This window comes from Mercurialis annua, linkage group LG6 (genome assembly GCF_937616625.2).
Source record: "Mercurialis annua linkage group LG6, ddMerAnnu1.2, whole genome shotgun sequence".
Lineage (NCBI taxonomy): Eukaryota > Viridiplantae > Streptophyta > Magnoliopsida > Malpighiales > Euphorbiaceae > Mercurialis > Mercurialis annua.
This window is the reverse complement of record NC_065575.1, coordinates 3,803,835-3,820,457: the sequence shown is the minus strand read 5'-3', so window position 1 is coordinate 3,820,457 and position 16,623 is coordinate 3,803,835. Positions and strand designations below refer to the sequence as shown.

Below are 16,623 nucleotides of genomic sequence, written 5' to 3'. Positions count from 1 at the left end.
GTAAATAGTTGTTGGCTAAATATGTATTTGTGCACCTGAATTTTAGTATTTCGTCATTTTTACCCTTCAACTCTTATAATTAATATTTACATAACTATATTTATCATTATCTAACAATTACTCTTCCCGTTTTATTTTAAAAGTCTCATTTACCTTTACATACAAATTAAAAAAATATTAATTTATTTTTTATTATTTTGTGCTCGGGATACTGGAATTTTTCTTACGAGTTTTTTCAAGGTGATTTAAAAAAAAGGTAAAAAAAGTTTTTTATAAAAATAAAAAATTTAAAATGAAACGGAGAAAATATTTTTTTTATCAAAAGCTAAATTAATTTTCAACTCCACCTATAACACTGATTGGACCTTCATATTTAAAAATTAGAGAAGATTAGGATAATACTCTATTTTTTAAAGTAATTTGATTTTCTACCTCAATAAGGAAAAGATAGAGAAAATACCTTATCATTCTAATACTTTTATTTTTTTACTTTAAAGCATGTTTATATTATGATTATACCTACTTTTTATTGATTTTTTACTCTAAGTATATATTTTTACTCTAACCATATGACAACTGTCATATTTTTATATTTCTTTCTTTTTTCTTTCTCTCTCCTCTCTCCTCTCTCCTCTCTCCTCTCTCTTCTTCTTCTTCTTCTTCTTCTGTTCTTCGTCAATTTTTTCTTCTTTTTTATTTCTTCTTTTCTTCTCCATTTTTTTCTTTCTTCTCTATCGTTCCTTCATCGCTCCGCCGCCCTTTCTTCATCGCTCCACCGTCGCTCCACCGTCGCTCCACTGTTCTTTCATTTTTTTTATTTTAGCGAACTTTTCTTTAATTCATGGCGATTATTGCGATTTTTTAACATTCAGATATAAATAAATTACTCTTGATTTTTTTTTTTCAATTTTACATCTAAAAATCTGCATGAAAAAACAATATTATGATGAAAAAAACGATTTTCTGCAAAAAAAAAACAGCATCTGATTATCATATGATTATCATAACACTGCATAAAAAATGATATTTTATAAAAAAAAATCTCAGATTATCATATGAGTATCACTGTATTATCATAATGTTATCATAACACTGCATAAAGAAAGATTTTCTACAAAAAAAATTGATTATCATGTTGTTATCACTGTATTATCATCTCGTAATCATAATATAATCATATGATACCGGGATGATAATGTATTATTGTACCTAAATGATAATGTTATGACAACGACATAATAATAAAATTATGATAACAGTATGATAATATGATACCTATAAGAAAAAAATTACATAAAAAATATGATAACGAGATGATAATGTGAAGAAAATAGTATTACAATGAAGTATAATAAGGTCATGTTATCATACTATTATCGTCACCTTATCATCTTATAATCATAATTTTTTTGTAATTGTTTTTTTCATACATGTATAATATTATCATACTGTTATCATACTGTTATCTTCACATTATCATCTCGTTATCATAATTTTTTTGTAATTATTTTTTTCATACAGATATCATATTATCATAATATTATCTTTACATTATCATCTCATTATCATAATTTTTATGTGATTTGTTTACATATAGGTATCATATTATCATACTATTATCATAACTTTATTATTTTATTATCATCTGGTTATCATACTGGTGTCATGAATCTTTTTGTAATTCTATTTTCACGTACGTTATCATCCAGTTATCATAAGCTTACCATAATTCATTATCATCTAATTATCATACTCCAGTGTTATGATAACGACATGATAATCAGAAACTATTTTATCATACATTATCATAGATATTATCATATATGTACCATAAATATTATCATCTCGTTATCATATGATAAAACATTATCATATGACACTATTTCTGTAAAAAAAATTTCATGTAAGTATCATATTATCATACTATATAAGCTTATCATTATATTATCATAAAAATATTATTGTACTATTATCATTATCGTACATTTCTATTATCATAACCTTATCATAATCATATAATGTTATGATAACGATATATTAATACAGTGTTATTCATATGATAATCAGACACTGTTTTTTTAGTAAAAAATCAATTTTCTCTGCAGTGTTATGATACTTACATGATAATGCAGTAATGATACTCATATGATAATTAGAAGCTGTTTTTTTTGCAAAAATCGTTTTTTGTGCAGAAAATCGTTTTTAATACAGATTTTTAGATTTAGAATTGGAAAAATTCAAGAGTAATTTATGTAGATCTGAAAGTTAAAAGAAATCGTATTAATCACCACGAGTTGAGAAAAATCGCTAAAATCAAATATGAAAAACAGCAGAGCGACGGCGGATGATGGCGGAACAACGACGGAGCGATGAATTAACGATGAAGAAGAAGAGAATAAAAATGAAGAAGAAATAAAGATAAAGAAGAAGAAGAAGAAGAAGAAGAAGAAGAAAATGAAGAAAAAAATGGCGGAAAAAAAGAACAGAGAAGAAGAAAGCCAATGGAGAGGAAAGAGAGAAAGAGAAAAAGAGAGAGAAAAAAGGAAAAAAAATGACAGTTGTCACTTACAAATCCCTAATAATATAGTTAGAGTAAAATAATAATAATGAATAGGTATAATTATAATATAAATAGGTGTTAGAGTAAAAAAGTAAATATATTAAAATAGTGAGGTATTTTTTCTATCTTTTTCTTATTGAGGTAGAAAATCATATTATTTTTAAAAAGAGAGTATTTTTCCTAATTTTCTCTAAAAATTATACAAAAATATCCTTTTGTTTTCTAATAAAAAATACAAATTCTGGTAATGGGGAGGGAAATATAAGAGCCACAAAATCAAACCGTTTTTCTCTTTCTTACCGGAGCTTTAATTTCCCCTCCTCCGCTCATGCATTAATGGCTTGCCGGCTCATCTTCTTCACTCCGACACCTCACTGTACCTTTTCAAATGCAAAGTTTACAAAATTCCGACAAAAAAATCCACTTCATTCTCTCTCACTGTCCGAAGTCTCTTCTGGGTATCACTCTTCTTCAACAACAGTATCATCATCATCATGTTCATCTTCTTCATTTGTAGTTCGTGCTGTCAAAAACGAAGTGATTCAGTCACCAAACTCAGACTCTAAAACTGCTTCTCCTTCTTCCTCCAAGCTTGTTCTTGTCATTGGCGGCTCCGGTGGTGTTGGTATTAGCTCTACTAATATAATTGAAAATATTTTATTAAATGAAATTGTTACATTATACATTTGTGTGTCATTTTTAATTTAGTATATTGATGGTCAGGTAGCGCGGACACTTTATTCAATCTAACGTGTTACGTTTTAGAGACGTTTCGGACATGAAACTTTATTTGATGTTAAAATAACATTGTTTCGGTGTCTAAGTGTCCCGTTTTCCCGTGATGGATATGATTGATTATGTATTTCTTTGGAGGGAAAATCTCATGAATTTAATACTGGTTGATCTGTTATTTGTGCATATTGTGGCTTTGTAAGCTAATTTGCTTCCCTCATTGATTCTATGATAGGCTTGATTATTAGTTTTTCTAAGACTGCAGTGTAATAGATGTTGATGTAATTGTTGTAGCCAACTTTCATGTAAGAGTGAGACTGATAGGTTTTCGTTTTTATGATCATTGGGGACGAGGGAGCGCTTGTGGGACAAATTGAACCCGCAACCTTAGCAAAATGTTGCCCGGCGCTTATATCATTTGAGCTATAACTCGTTTGTTATTCGGTTTCTTATATATTAGAATACTAAGTTTCTATATATATGTTCATAGGCTTTACCTTCTTGTTCTTGTAATTCTCTCTCTTTTTTTTGTGCTTAATGGAATATCAGTTTGTGTTTTCCTTTTCAGGGCAGTTGGTAGTGGCATCACTGATTGACCGGAATATCAAGTCGCGCTTGTTACTACGAGATCCTGCCAAAGCAACTGCACTATTTGGTGAACAAGATGAGGAGATGCTGCAGGTTCCCTTTTCTCTGCTCATGCACAATTCACATTATCCTTTCATTCTCTTTTGCAAAAAGAAATGTCATAAACAATTTCTACTTTTTTGAATCGTTTGATTTTCTCGCGATACAAAATGCAATAATTAAGCGCTGTTTAACTTGCTAGGTATTTAAAGGGGATACTCGGAACCCAGAGGATCTTGATCCATCTATTTTTGAGGTTTACGTCTCTTCTTCATTTAGATGTTCCATTTTTTTGACTAAGGATGCATCACATTTTTGTTTATTTTTCCCGTTTATTTACTATGTTCTCTAAAATTCTCCTGCAGGGAGTCACACACGTGATATGTTGCACAGGAACGACAGCCTTTCCTTCAAGACGATGGGATGGAGATAATACACCAGAAAGAACAGGTTAGAATCCTTTTGTTACCTTGTCATTAATGAAACTTAAAATATGGATGTTTGCATTACCTCTATTTATCTGCTGGTAGCTTGGAATAAATTTACCTCCTTACGTGTTAGTGACTCGAGAGTAACAGATTTTATAGGAACCTTCATTCGGTTTAATCTTGAGAAACTGTATAGAAGCAACCAAAATGAAGATCCGAAGTCAAAGAAAGGGACATAGAATTTCATTTAGAATAAGCCCTAAGCTTTGATGGTTACTATGGAGTATGGACCTATGAGCAAATTGGATGGTTATTGTTTGAAAGTTTGATTCATTTAACAGAATACAAAAATTATTCACCTCACATATACTCACACATCCAGCAAAAAGTGTTGCGCACCATGGCATATGCCTTGTTGTTTCTAACATCCTTCTATTGGAAATGAAGAGAATAATAACTGAACTGATCTTAGACAACTTTTATCTGAGCTATTCGGTAATTTAATTACTTCTGCTAGTTTATTGAGGACCTAATTTCGGTTGATATAAGCCTATGTTTTTGATAAAAGAGTGCATTTGCATCTATGCTTGTTTTCTGAATGATGTAGTTGACTACTAATTGATAAACTATGAACTGAGACTTTGTTTTTTGAGTCAAACTTAAACTTTTTGTGGAGAACTTTCTTTATTGTCACTCCAGCTTACTATACCTGACCTTTCACATTATCTTTACCATTAACACTGTCAAACTTCTTTTTAACATGCTGAATATTTAACAGTTGGGGTGCTTTCTTCTCGTGAATTATATAAGGCAGACACGCAGAACAATCAGTACATATATCAACATTGAATTAACTATTTTTCTTTCTCAATAGATTGGGAGGGTGTTAGAAATCTGTTTTCTGCTATGCCTTCGACATTGAAGAGAGCCGTTCTTGTTTCATCAGTTGGTGTAACCAAGTGTAATGAACTGCCTTGGAGGTACTTATTTATCTGCTTGGAATTTTAATCTAGCACTTAATGGAATATACATTTTTTAAAACTCATGCTTATGATGAGTCTATCTGCATTTAAATTCAGAAAAGAAAAAAAGAGAAGAGTTGACAAATTTTGAGTCTTGGTTTATGTTTATGATCTCTCTTCCTAGCTTTTTGACATGCGTTGATACTTGATACCATTGTCTACCAAAGAACATGAGATCTGACAATTTATATAGACTTTTATGAAAGTTCAAGAGATTTGATAGTTGTTATGCCCTTGATTTAGAGACATGAATTGATGCCTTTGTTTGATAGGAAAATTAGTCCTTTGGTGAAATGTTGCAGTTGATGTAAATGAGATGTGCACAGGTTGCAGCAAAATGGTTTTAGAGTCGTTCCTAACAGATTCCAAGTTCCTTTATTAAAAGAAGGCTTCAATGGAGGTTATTTTAATTCTAGGAGAATATATATATTTGGAACTAGGCATATTGACGTTGCGGAACTTTTAATTTACTTAACCTTAAGACTCTTTTCATGCTTTTGGATCTTAAATCTCGTAATCCAAAGTTTATTTTTACGCATTATGGTTCATACCTTTTTCTTGTTTGTTGTTGACATCCAAGTGTTTTCATTGTTTACCTTATCATGAATTTGCTTGAAGTGTTTGAACATACCGTATAAATTGATTATCATCCTGTTGATGTACCTTCCAATTTTTCTTTTGCAGCATCATGAATCTCTTTGGTGTTCTCAAGTATAAAAAGATGGGGGAGGATTTTGTTCGCCAGTCCGGTGTTCCATTTACCATAATTAGGTGTGAATTAGCTTACCTTTCGCTTGATTTTGGGACAAGACAAAGTCAATGTAGTAACTAGTGGAGATATTTCAGTTTTTTAGTATGCATTCTTACCTTGATTAATCTGAATACATCTAGAACATATTTATTTATGTCTCAGACCAGGTAGATTAACCGATGGACCTTACACATCATACGATCTAAATACATTGCTCAAAGCTACCGCTGGACAACGGCGTGCTGTTGTTATTGATCAAGGTATGTCTATTGCAAGGTGAAACTAGTCATCTAATGCATCTTCCGCGATCAATCCGATGTGAAGTACAATATTCTATTTTAATGAGAATCAATAAATAGATTGCAAAAATCTAGAACTAAGAATTTGTGCATTGAGAATTTGCGATGCATGCAGTTACCGTCAAAGAAGCACGGAAACTTCGATAAAGTTGCGTTTCCCGTTTCGGAAACGTTTCGGAAACCGGAAACTCTTGGACAACCGTACGAAACGTTTCGGGCCGTTTCTGTAAATAATAAAAATTAAAATTTGTAAAAAATTTAAAATTATTACCCACAAATAAAAAAATCTAACTAGTTACCCATAAATTTTACATTCGCATTGCCTACAATACAACAAATATACTTATTTGTGTTGAATTGTATTATATTTTTTATATATTTATAAAATTTTAAATATTTAGTACATTAAATTGAATTATTTTGTTAATTATCATAAATATTTTTATAAATATATCCCTAAATTTTTGTTATTTACACGTTTCCCCCACGTTTCGTGTCCTTCATTTTGAAAAACTTCCGTTTCCCCGTGTCCGTTTCGTATCGTTTCCGTTTCCCGTTTCCGTTTCCATGCTACTTAGGTTACCGTGTCTTCTCTGTTAATTGGGTTTGTTTGTGTTTGTCAGGTGATAAACTTGTTGGAGAAGTAAGCAGACTCGTAGTTGCTGAAGCTTGCATACAGGCACTGGACATAGAATTTACTGAAGGTCAAACCTATGAAATCAACTCAGTTGAGGTAACACAATTAAGTTGATAAAAATATTATTTTTTTGTTTAATATAGAAATTGAATTAATTTACCATGTCTTCCATTTCCGCTTTTAGCACTTTAATGCTGAAAACCACTGTTTGAAATTGATGGCCAGTTTTCAGTTTCCAGTCTACGTGTCCCGACATCTACTGTCGAGGAGCTAAAAAGAGCCCAAATCGGGCCTATATATTTAGTAAGACATACATAGTAAAAGCATTCGTGGAAGCTCGAGGACAAACTTAAATTAGAAAACACATAAATACATAATTTAAGCATAAACATTAAACTGTTTTCATTATTCTTTCTGAGCACGTATATGTTCAGCTTTGGAATCAATTCTCGAAGTTTATGATTTGTGGCATTCTTTCATTTTGCTGAACCGATATTCGGAATTTTGCAGGGTGAAGGCCCTGGAAGTGATCCACAGAAGTGGAGAGATCTATTCCAAGGTGCACAAACACAATGATAGTTTCTTTTTACCTTGAACAGACAAATCTTAGCATTTTACTTGTTAAATTTCTGTATAAATTGTGTACAGATATACTTATAAGCTTTGAAACAATGCATACTGTATTCTCTTGTCATAACTTGTTTCAGGATCCTTGTATTATTATTTTTGTAGATAATCAGTCCCTACACTTTTATTTTCGTTAAAATCATGTCCTTTTGTTCAAATGTTAGCGCACGTATTACATGTCGTTGGTAAAAGAACAAAAAACATGTACTTTGTCTATGTACTAGTCCACGTACTTTTATTTCTACCGTAAATTGGGTCCGTGTACTTTAATTTTTATCAACATTATCATCTGAAGCATTATCCACTACAATTCTCTTCCAGAACCAATATTTTTCAAAGACAATATATACACTTCTATTGATACTTGTTTTATTTCAAGCAACTGGAAGAAGATAAAAATAACTCATGAAAAGCTAGCATCATGCCGGCGAACAGCAAGGATATCCCATATCAAAGACGGTGGAGAGATACGAGGAAGCAATGCAGGTTCAAAGCGGTGAAGATCGTGTTGACTCGGACCATCATAGTCTGTCCACCCATTACATTTATCAAACACATAGAAAGATTACTATCATAATTCATAGAAAGATTACTATCATAATTCTAGAACATATAACTGGTCAACCCATTACAAAAATGGACTAGATTTTATGAAATTTATGAAGTAAAGGAGTAAATCAGATTAAACAGGCTGATATTGTATTTTTACATCAATAAGATTAAGTAGACTATGCATCTTACTCGGATCAATTTCAATTGAAGCTTAGCCAATGACTTTTAGCGGTAAAATGCCATTATCTTTTCAAAATATCAATATTACACTTAAAATAACATCTCATCCAAAATTTATAACACGCATAAACCAACAATCATGTACTTGATCAAATTTCATCAGTAATAGTTCAAGGAGAAAAACTATTGAATTCAAAATAGTAATAGACTTTCAGTCTATAGTAAGATAAATTGCATATACGTTATACTATAGTAATTAGCCAAAATAACAAATGGAATAAAGTAATATTCACTATAATTTATATCAGTAAAGTGCATAATCCTGTTACGAATATTAACATCGATAAAAATGAATAACAGGAGCAAGGAATTGTTTAATTACCTATGCAGCAGTTACTAACATATTTCCAGCAATGGAGAGTTCTTAAGAAAGAAATTGAAGATAGAGCTGGGTATCTTGACTTTCCAAGATGACTTGCCCTTCAACAACTGCAGATACTTGAGATTTAAAGACTCTAAAGGGTGCTCGTTCAGTGGAGGTGAAATGTAGGATAGAACCTTGAAACATATATACCATGAACCATCAGCTGATAATTGGTAAAATGTGAATTGAGAAAAATAACAAAAACATTTATAGTTAAAAAACAAATAATCAGAACTCCATAAGTACATAGTAATTCCTTTGGATTTGTTATCTATATGATTACTTATATTAAAATTGGGGACTTAAATTTGTTCGAAAATGTAAATTGAGAATTCAGCATTTACGAAATGAACAACTGCAAGCATTCTTTTAAAACATATAAACAAAAACACTTATTGTTGTCTAAAAGAAGTAATCAGAAAGTGAAAATCTACTTGATGAAGTCTTAATGACGGACCAGAACATGGGAGCTAAAAACGGACGGCCTTAATTGAATAATTTAATAAATAGAGCTACTAGTGGAATTCACTAACATCTCTGATCAATTGATTTAAAAATCGAATGGCAAATAGAGAAGCAACTTCCACAGAGATTATGAAGTACAAAGAAGTATGCAGACTAAGACGACGAACGTATCTTTCTTTTAAAACAATATGCAAAGCACGGTCTTGATTTGAATCAAGAAGAGATAAAACAAGTTATTTTAAAAAATAGACCTTAACAATCATTAGACACAACTACAAATTATATATATATAATTCAATCTATTGTTAAATCGCATAGTAGAAGGCTAGAATTAAGCATTCACCTGAAGGACATTCACGAATAATGTGATGGATTCCGCAGTATGAAATGCCTTAAGCATTTGGAGCACTTCGAGAGCAAGTCTCTGCTTTAGCTCATCCGTGCTATAGAGCAGTTCTAGGTCGCTCGGCAGATGAATTTCAATTTGGTCAGGAGAGCAAAGATTTTTGGTAGAGCAGAAAAAAGGAGGATAACCATCAAACTTGAATTTTCTTAGCTTTGGAGCGACGATAACAAATTCATAATTCCAATCAAAATCAGACTCGAGAGATTCAAATTCAAAGGTTCTCAGATTGAGAGCACAAACACTGAAACTTCCAATGACTTCAAACCATACGTCTTCAAGTTTCAGAGTTTCGAGATTGGGACAACTTGAAAAGAAACTCGCATCAAAATCGTCCAATCTAAACCTAACAAGGTGTAAATTCTTCAAAGAGGGAAACTCCAAGGTTTTAGGCAATGTCAAGCTGAAATAATAGCCATCTAGTTTGAGAGTTATTAATGATGTGCAGCCACAAAAACAATTAGACAACTGAATGGGGAATTTAGGACAATGTACTTCAATTGTAAGGTGTTGAACCTGATGATTAATCGCATAACATATCCAACGTTCAACCTCGCTAGCGTTAACTTGAAAAGATGAAGCGTAGTAAAAACTATGAATGGGCACAGAATTTCGACGGATCAGAAGTTGATTGATAAAATTAACGTTAACCCTAGAATCTCTGTAATTGAAAGTAAGAGAGGGAAGGGAAGTCCAGAGGTACCTCCATCTTTTGGATAAAATACAGGTTTTAACGGCATCAGTTGCGTCGGTAAAAGAGAGGATGTGATGGAGAAGGCAGTCCGGTAACTCACTGATTCTATCTTCTTTCATTTCGCCGGTATCTACTATTTCCGAACACACAAAAACACGACTCCTGTTAACCCTAAACCGTGCCTTAATTTCAACTTTGTTTCTCAAATTTGAGGGGGATTGCATTGAAGTTTTAATTTTTTTTTATTTTAATTATTGAATTTTTTTTTATTATTGAACTTCTATTATTTTTCATTTTGATATTTTTCGGCTAAAAATGCTTAGGTGACAGCAAAATATTTTTCTTCATCTAAACATTTGCCATTTATACGTAATTTAACATAAAAACTCATTTTTAAAATAAAATTATATATGTGTGATAAATTTTTAAATAAAACTATTAAAATTCGGTTGTTACATATCAACTTCCGGCTGCCACCTAAACATTTTTAGATGGAAATATCAAAATGAAAAAAATAAAAATTCAATGATCAAAATGAAAAAAAAAAAATAGTTCTGACTGAAATAAAAAAACATAAAACTTTAGTGATAATCGGGATCAATTACCCCATATTTGAGCCTTTTCTCATTAATGTCTCCAAATTTTATTTTTGACCCGTAAACCTAATGAGTTTTGATTTGCCTACTAAACAAAACTCATTCCGTTTTGTTTTTTATACACTGATAATTTTGATAACGTGAAGTATTACATGACAATTCATCAAAACACCTTAAAAATTTTAAATACTTAAAATGCTGTTAAATCCCCGAAACTAATAACTCCAATCACCCCTACCCCTGTATCATCGCCACCGCACTCCAAGCCGCCTCCATCGCCATCTATCTCCTTGGACGAACATGGTTTAGGTGTGGCTACTGGCTAGAGTTAGGGGTAGTGACAGTTAGATAAATAGTTTGAATTTTATCTTTTAGAGTTTTTTTATAGATATTTTAAGTAGTTTGTATGTTTTAAATATTTTAACGACATGTCAAACGGTGTGGAGTGGGTTTTTACTTTAATTTTAGTTTTAGTTTTTCTAAGCGCCGAGTTAGCATTTGTTAATGACGTTAGTCGAAATTTGGACGGAAGAAGTTTTATTTGACAAAACTTCAGGAGTTAACATACCAAAAATAAATTCCAGGATGTCAGAGATATATAGATCAAATGTTAGGGACGACATGTGAAAGAGTTGATCAACATTTACTCTAATTTTGGAGGGTAATTGATTCTGATCATCACTGAATTTTTCAGTTTTTTCATTTCAGTCACTAAATTATTTTATTTTTTTCGATCATTAAACTTTTATTTTTTTTATTTTAGTATTTTCGGCCAAAAATGATTAGGTGGCAGTCGGAAATTGACATATGGCAACCGGATTTTGCTAGTTTTACTTTGAAAATTTATCACATATATATAATTTCACTTTAAAAATGAGTTTTTAGGTCAAATTATGCATATATGGCAAGTTTTCAGGTAAAAAATTTAATTTCGGCTGCCATTTAAGTATTTTCGGTCGGAAAATATTAAAATAAAAAAAATTGAAAGTTCATTCATCGAAAAGAAAAAATATAGTTTAATAACTGAAATGAAAAAATTAAAAAATTTAATGACCGATCGAGTAAAGACACAAGAATTTGACAAAATTAAAAATCAATCTTGATCAAGAGTGAAGAATGAGTTACACGTAGAAATTTTAATTAATAAATTTGAATAGGCAAATTTAAACGGTATAATGGCATACCAGCAAAGTTGAAATGAAATATTTTTTTTCTCATTAACTAGAGATTCAAATTCCTATGAAACAACTTGTAATTTCTAAAAGAGTTTTATCGTCTTAAGAGATTCTATCCGACTAGTCTAAACATCGGACAATATTTGTGCCTGAAAAGATACAGATCAAATTGTAAAAATAATGAAATAGAGTAGTTTTGCCGATAGTATTATAGAATACTATATGACAATTGTTTTATTTCACTTTCTACGATTAAAAAAAAGATAAGGATTTGAATGTATTTTAGTCAAAAGATCAGGTACTTATTTGTAGTTTAAGCCTCTCAGTCGTTGCTTATTTTAGGACCGCAAGCCGATTAAAAGTAATGTCGGAACTAGGAAGATACGTAAGATGAGCTCATCATATGCTTACACCAAACTCTTATCTTTTACACTTTCTACTGTACTAAATCATTAAACTAACAAAATTTTAGAAAGACACTTAAATCTCTGATGTCAAGACTTTTTTTCAGTTAATGGAGTCATCGTGTTCTTGTTCTTTAAGCTCTTCTTTATCTCTTAAACCTCGCTTACTTACCACCTTAAGCACTACCATTAACGTTAGTTGGAAGATTAAACCTCGTTCATTACAAGTTTCTGCTCATTCTTACCACAAGTTCATCGATTTTGCTGTCCATGAAACCAAACGGTACTCCGTTTTGGTCCCTTCTCCTCTCCAGGTCACTTCATTTTCTTTAATTTCTTACATTTTTTGTGTAATGGGTTTTGTTTTTAATTAGTTTTAGTGACAACAGTAGAATAAATTTGAAATCTTTTTCACTGTTGCAAATTAATCCAGCTAAATTTAGTATATTTATCTTGATGTTTTAATGGTAAACTTTGTTATAGAGAAGTAGATTGAAGCTGGTACTTATTTTTCTTTGTAATTTTTTGTTTAACTTCAGGAATATAAATTAAATGTTTTGGTAATTTGTTGCATAATACATCAGTTGATGCTCAGAGATCTACTGGGTTGGCATAGATGTTGCATTATGATCTGTTTCATTGGATTTAACTTTTAATCACCCATTTGAGACATTTTTATTGTATAATCATTGTTACTTTTTTAAATTTGATGGATTTTTTTGAGAGGAAAATGATTTAAAAGATTAAAATCATGACTAAAATACCGGTTTTCTTTCTTTCGGAAAAAATGTCGAGAAATAATTGCAGTGAATTGCAATCTAAAGAACTTGTGGGGCTTAACTCTTTTTGTAGCAGGAAAAGTATAGTTCCATGACTGCAATGGATGGAGTAACAGAGCTGAAAATGCAGTCATTTCAAGCTCCCAAGATTAGATTCCTACGGAGTTTAAGCATCGAAAATGAAGCAATGCAGGTATGATATTGCAGATTTTAGTTTTTTTTTGTTTGAAAGCATAATAAGTAAAGAAAAAAAACAATAATAATTTCATATATTTGTTTCAGTACTTATAGATTGCAAAAGTATATATCGAATGTGCTGGTTGGACATTTAAAGAGGATGATGTTGATTTAATGCTATTGATATGTATCTGTTATTGAGATTGTCAAACTATAGCTTTTTTAATGTATTTGAAACACCTCCATACGCGAATGTCTTTGAGTTTGAAGCGTCAACAAGTACAAGTACAAGTTCACGTTATCGATTCCTGAAGCTTCTTTTTGCTTTTGCTAAGAATTGTTATTCTTCTAAATTTTATGTAGGTTTTGGATTTTACTGTCTTTGCCAGACCAGAATTTGATGTACCCATTTTCTGTGCAAACTTTTTTACTGCTGGCAGCATGAACATCATTGTGCTGTAAGTTTTCCTCACATTTTATCTGATTTGGAATTTGTTTTACTTTATTATTTTGGAGGGTTTTTGTTGAATTTTTATTTGCGCTTTCATCGCTACCTAGTTTTAAAAGTCTACATCAAACAATCTTCATACCTAAAAGCTGAGATAGGGGTGTAATCGAGTCGAATTGAAACACGGTCAAGTTCGTGTTTTCTCGACTCTAAAATTTGAAGCACCAAATTTGACAAAAACTCTGATCAAGCTTTTCAAGTCAATTCTGAATTGCTCGCGAGTTGACCCGACTCCATTACACTTCCAAGCGGTATTCAGCTGCGAATTCCCCAGGATTCCGAACTAAACTTGATAATATGTAGGGACCTCAACCCCTTGTACAATTGCATTGCAAGGAGTGATTACAAGGAAAAGTATTATAAAAGCTTATTGCCAATTGGTCTCAAGCAAGCAGAAGTAAGTAAAATAGCCTTGCTCAATTCATCAAATAGATATTGTATTTTGTTCCGTTTCGAATCCATCTAAATATTAATGATATGGTGACTGAACACAGATTTCGTGCAGCTTTTTCCTTGGGGAGGGAAGCTCACTAGCGAGTCCTTACAATTTTTCTCCCCGATAGTATTATGGACCAAGTTCACTTCAAGCCAGAGTAGACATGATGATTTATATTCTGCATTCATCGACTATTACAAGGTGCAAAATGAACAGATTTTGCTGATGCTTTATATTTTATTTGACATCACATGATTATTAGCTCAATATCTGTTCTAAACGGGAACCGAGAGTCGCATGCTTTTGCATTTGGCTGTTCATATTCAAATAAACAGCTGTAGTTACTCTATATTCAAACGCAAAATCAATTAGTTGTTTTTCTCTTTTAGGCATGGCTTGAGCTTATTGAACAAGCTGCAGAAGAGACGGATGCATCTCAAATTATATGCAACCGTGAAGCACAACATAAATATCTTGCATGGAGAGCAGAGAAGGTGATTGCCTAATTTCTTCCCCCGAATTTATTACGCAAACCAAATTCTTCTGACACTCTACGTTCACATGCATATGGCAACATTATTGACTTAGTTTAAAATATGCAATAGATAGGATGGAAGAGTGAATGTCATATTTTTATCATTTTATGTTTGTAATTAGCACTCTTATTTACTGACTTATATGCTTGCAAAAGAACGTAATTGTGTCTCTGGTATCCATTATTTTCGGTGTTCATTCTCATAGTTTTGTTGCTAGTTTCATGATCACTTGCATATGACACGAGACCAACAGAGATAGTCGAATGATATGATAGGCTGACGACAGCATTAAAATTTGAAATATTTTATTAATGCAATTTTTTTAAATAATTACTTATAATTTTGATTAGATTTCTACATGTAAATATGGCTTGGAAACTTCAGAAGTTAGGAAATAGCATTGGTTTAGATAGAACTTGGTAAGTTATTACTATTAAGCTTAACAGAGTCACTGCCAAAAAAAACGATCCAGTTTATCTTATCATAATCGATTAAGTAACATAATTGATTCACATAACAGTCTCTTCTATTTTGAAATTAAAATGTATCCGAGTTTTCCTAACTAAATTGACTCGTCATCATAATATGGAAAGCAGGATCCAGGCCATGGAGTTTTGAAAAGGTTGATCGGTGAAAGTCTAGCAAAGGTATCCTTCTTAATCCCGTCTAGCCAATTATGAGAGCAGTTGATATGTGTTGCATGGAAATTTTTCGAATCGTACATTTTGGTGTTTCATTTCCATTTCTTAAAATCCTTGAGACTCTAAAACTCTATAGGGTTATTTACATTTAAAATTTCACGAACTATACGTATTTTGCAATTTAATCACATTTTGTAAAAGTTAGTAAATATATACACCAACTACCGTTTTTTGGCAAATTGATACACCAGTTGAATATTTGGTGAAAATTAATGATGTGGAAACCCGGAGTTGACCACATAATTCACACATCAAAACAGTGCGTTTTGAAAATCAGGCTTCCACATAATTCAAGAAACTAACGTCTCCGTACTTCATTTCTATTTTGTAAACGCTTTTGAAACTCTAAAACTCTATATTTATAATATTCTTGGAGAAAAGTATCATTTTGCCGTTTTCTGTTTCATTATCTTTCTTGTTTCAACATTTTCATTTCTATGTTGCATAGTAGTTGATTACTTTTTTCATTAAAAGATTATAATCTATATAAACCATATAGGATGTGGTGAAGAACTTCCTCTTCAATGGATTGAATGAACTAGGGAGCAAAGGATTCTTGGATTACTTTCCAGAATACCGCTGCGAGAATGGAAATGTAAATGAGAACCGCAGTATCATTGGGAAGTCGTATGAGAATCGTCCGTGGAATGCAAACGGAGAATTCGTCGGTAACAGTATCGAAATTTAGTTCAATTTTCTAACTTTAAGTTGTCAACTTTTCTTTTTCTTCATTCCACTTTCACTAGTTCCATTCCGAAGCTAGAAAAGTTTGCATTATATCTGTAGCCTTGGAATTATTGTGTATCAAGTATGTTGTGTGTTCAATAATAACCTCATCTATCTAGTTAGATCTACTTCTAGATCTTTTTTTTTTTTGAGTTTTATGTAATAGATCGTTTTGGATGGCACC

The 16,623-nt window shown here is 31.6% G+C and overlaps 3 protein-coding genes across 6 annotated transcripts; 2 read left to right on the top strand and 1 right to left on the bottom strand.

Moving 5' to 3' along the window:
• Positions 1–2,808: 2,808 nt before the first annotated feature.
• On the top strand, positions 2,809–7,792 carry LOC126686736 (sanguinarine reductase). The gene is made up of 9 exons (XM_050380960.2): positions 2,809–3,185; positions 3,861–3,973; positions 4,122–4,175; positions 4,285–4,369; positions 5,222–5,327; positions 6,054–6,140; positions 6,283–6,380; positions 7,043–7,152; positions 7,567–7,792. Exons 1-9 carry the CDS (start codon positions 2,897–2,899, stop codon positions 7,630–7,632), a joined length of 1,008 nt encoding a protein of 335 aa, XP_050236917.1. The 5' UTR covers positions 2,809–2,896; the 3' UTR covers positions 7,633–7,792.
• Positions 7,793–7,945: 153 nt separating this feature from the next.
• Positions 7,946–10,616, bottom strand: LOC126686735 (F-box/LRR-repeat protein 25-like). 3 transcript variants are annotated; one of them, XM_050380959.2, is made up of 5 exons: positions 10,411–10,616; positions 10,224–10,299; positions 9,648–10,110; positions 8,798–8,973; positions 7,946–8,211 (listed from the first exon to the last, which is right to left on the bottom strand). In XM_050380959.2, exons 1-4 carry the CDS (start codon positions 10,445–10,447, stop codon positions 8,812–8,814), a joined length of 738 nt encoding a protein of 245 aa, XP_050236916.1. In that variant the 5' UTR covers positions 10,448–10,616; the 3' UTR covers positions 7,946–8,211; positions 8,798–8,811. The 3 variants fall into 3 exon arrangements, with proteins under 3 accessions (XP_050236916.1, XP_050236913.1, XP_050236914.1); XM_050380956.2 differs by having other exon boundaries at positions 9,648–10,616; XM_050380957.1 differs by lacking the exon at positions 8,798–8,973 and having other exon boundaries at positions 9,648–10,616.
• Positions 10,617–12,553: 1,937 nt separating this feature from the next.
• LOC126686737 (phytochromobilin:ferredoxin oxidoreductase, chloroplastic) lies at positions 12,554–16,567 on the top strand. 2 transcript variants are annotated; one of them, XM_050380962.2, is made up of 8 exons: positions 12,554–12,890; positions 13,432–13,548; positions 13,896–13,990; positions 14,344–14,437; positions 14,546–14,677; positions 14,866–14,970; positions 15,609–15,659; positions 16,213–16,567. In XM_050380962.2, exons 1-8 carry the CDS (start codon positions 12,687–12,689, stop codon positions 16,399–16,401), a joined length of 987 nt encoding a protein of 328 aa, XP_050236919.1. In that variant the 5' UTR covers positions 12,554–12,686; the 3' UTR covers positions 16,402–16,567. The 2 variants fall into 2 exon arrangements, with proteins under 2 accessions (XP_050236919.1, XP_050236918.1); XM_050380961.2 differs by having other exon boundaries at positions 13,429–13,548.
• The last annotated feature ends 56 nt before the right edge of the window (positions 16,568–16,623 follow it).

Coding starts and splice junctions, on each gene's coding strand:
- LOC126686736 (XM_050380960.2), top strand. CDS start 2,897: ATGGCTTGCCGGCTCATCTTCTTCACTCCGACACCTCACTGTACCTTT. Junction 6,141..6,282: donor GTTCCATTTACCATAATTAG/GTGTGAATTAGC, acceptor TTTATGTCTCAG/ACCAGGTAGATTAACCGATG. Junction 7,153..7,566: donor ATGAAATCAACTCAGTTGAG/GTAACACAATTA, acceptor GGAATTTTGCAG/GGTGAAGGCCCTGGAAGTGA.
- LOC126686735 (XM_050380956.2), bottom strand. CDS start 10,520: ATGAAAGAAGATAGAATCAGTGAGTTACCGGACTGCCTTCTCCATCAC. Junction 8,974..9,647: donor TATTCGTGAATGTCCTTCAG/GTGAATGCTTAA, acceptor ATATGTTTCAAG/GTTCTATCCTACATTTCACC.
- LOC126686737 (XM_050380961.2), top strand. CDS start 12,687: ATGGAGTCATCGTGTTCTTGTTCTTTAAGCTCTTCTTTATCTCTTAAA. Junction 13,991..14,343: donor AGCATGAACATCATTGTGCT/GTAAGTTTTCCT, acceptor GATAATATGTAG/GGACCTCAACCCCTTGTACA. Junction 14,971..15,608: donor TTGCATGGAGAGCAGAGAAG/GTGATTGCCTAA, acceptor TATGGAAAGCAG/GATCCAGGCCATGGAGTTTT.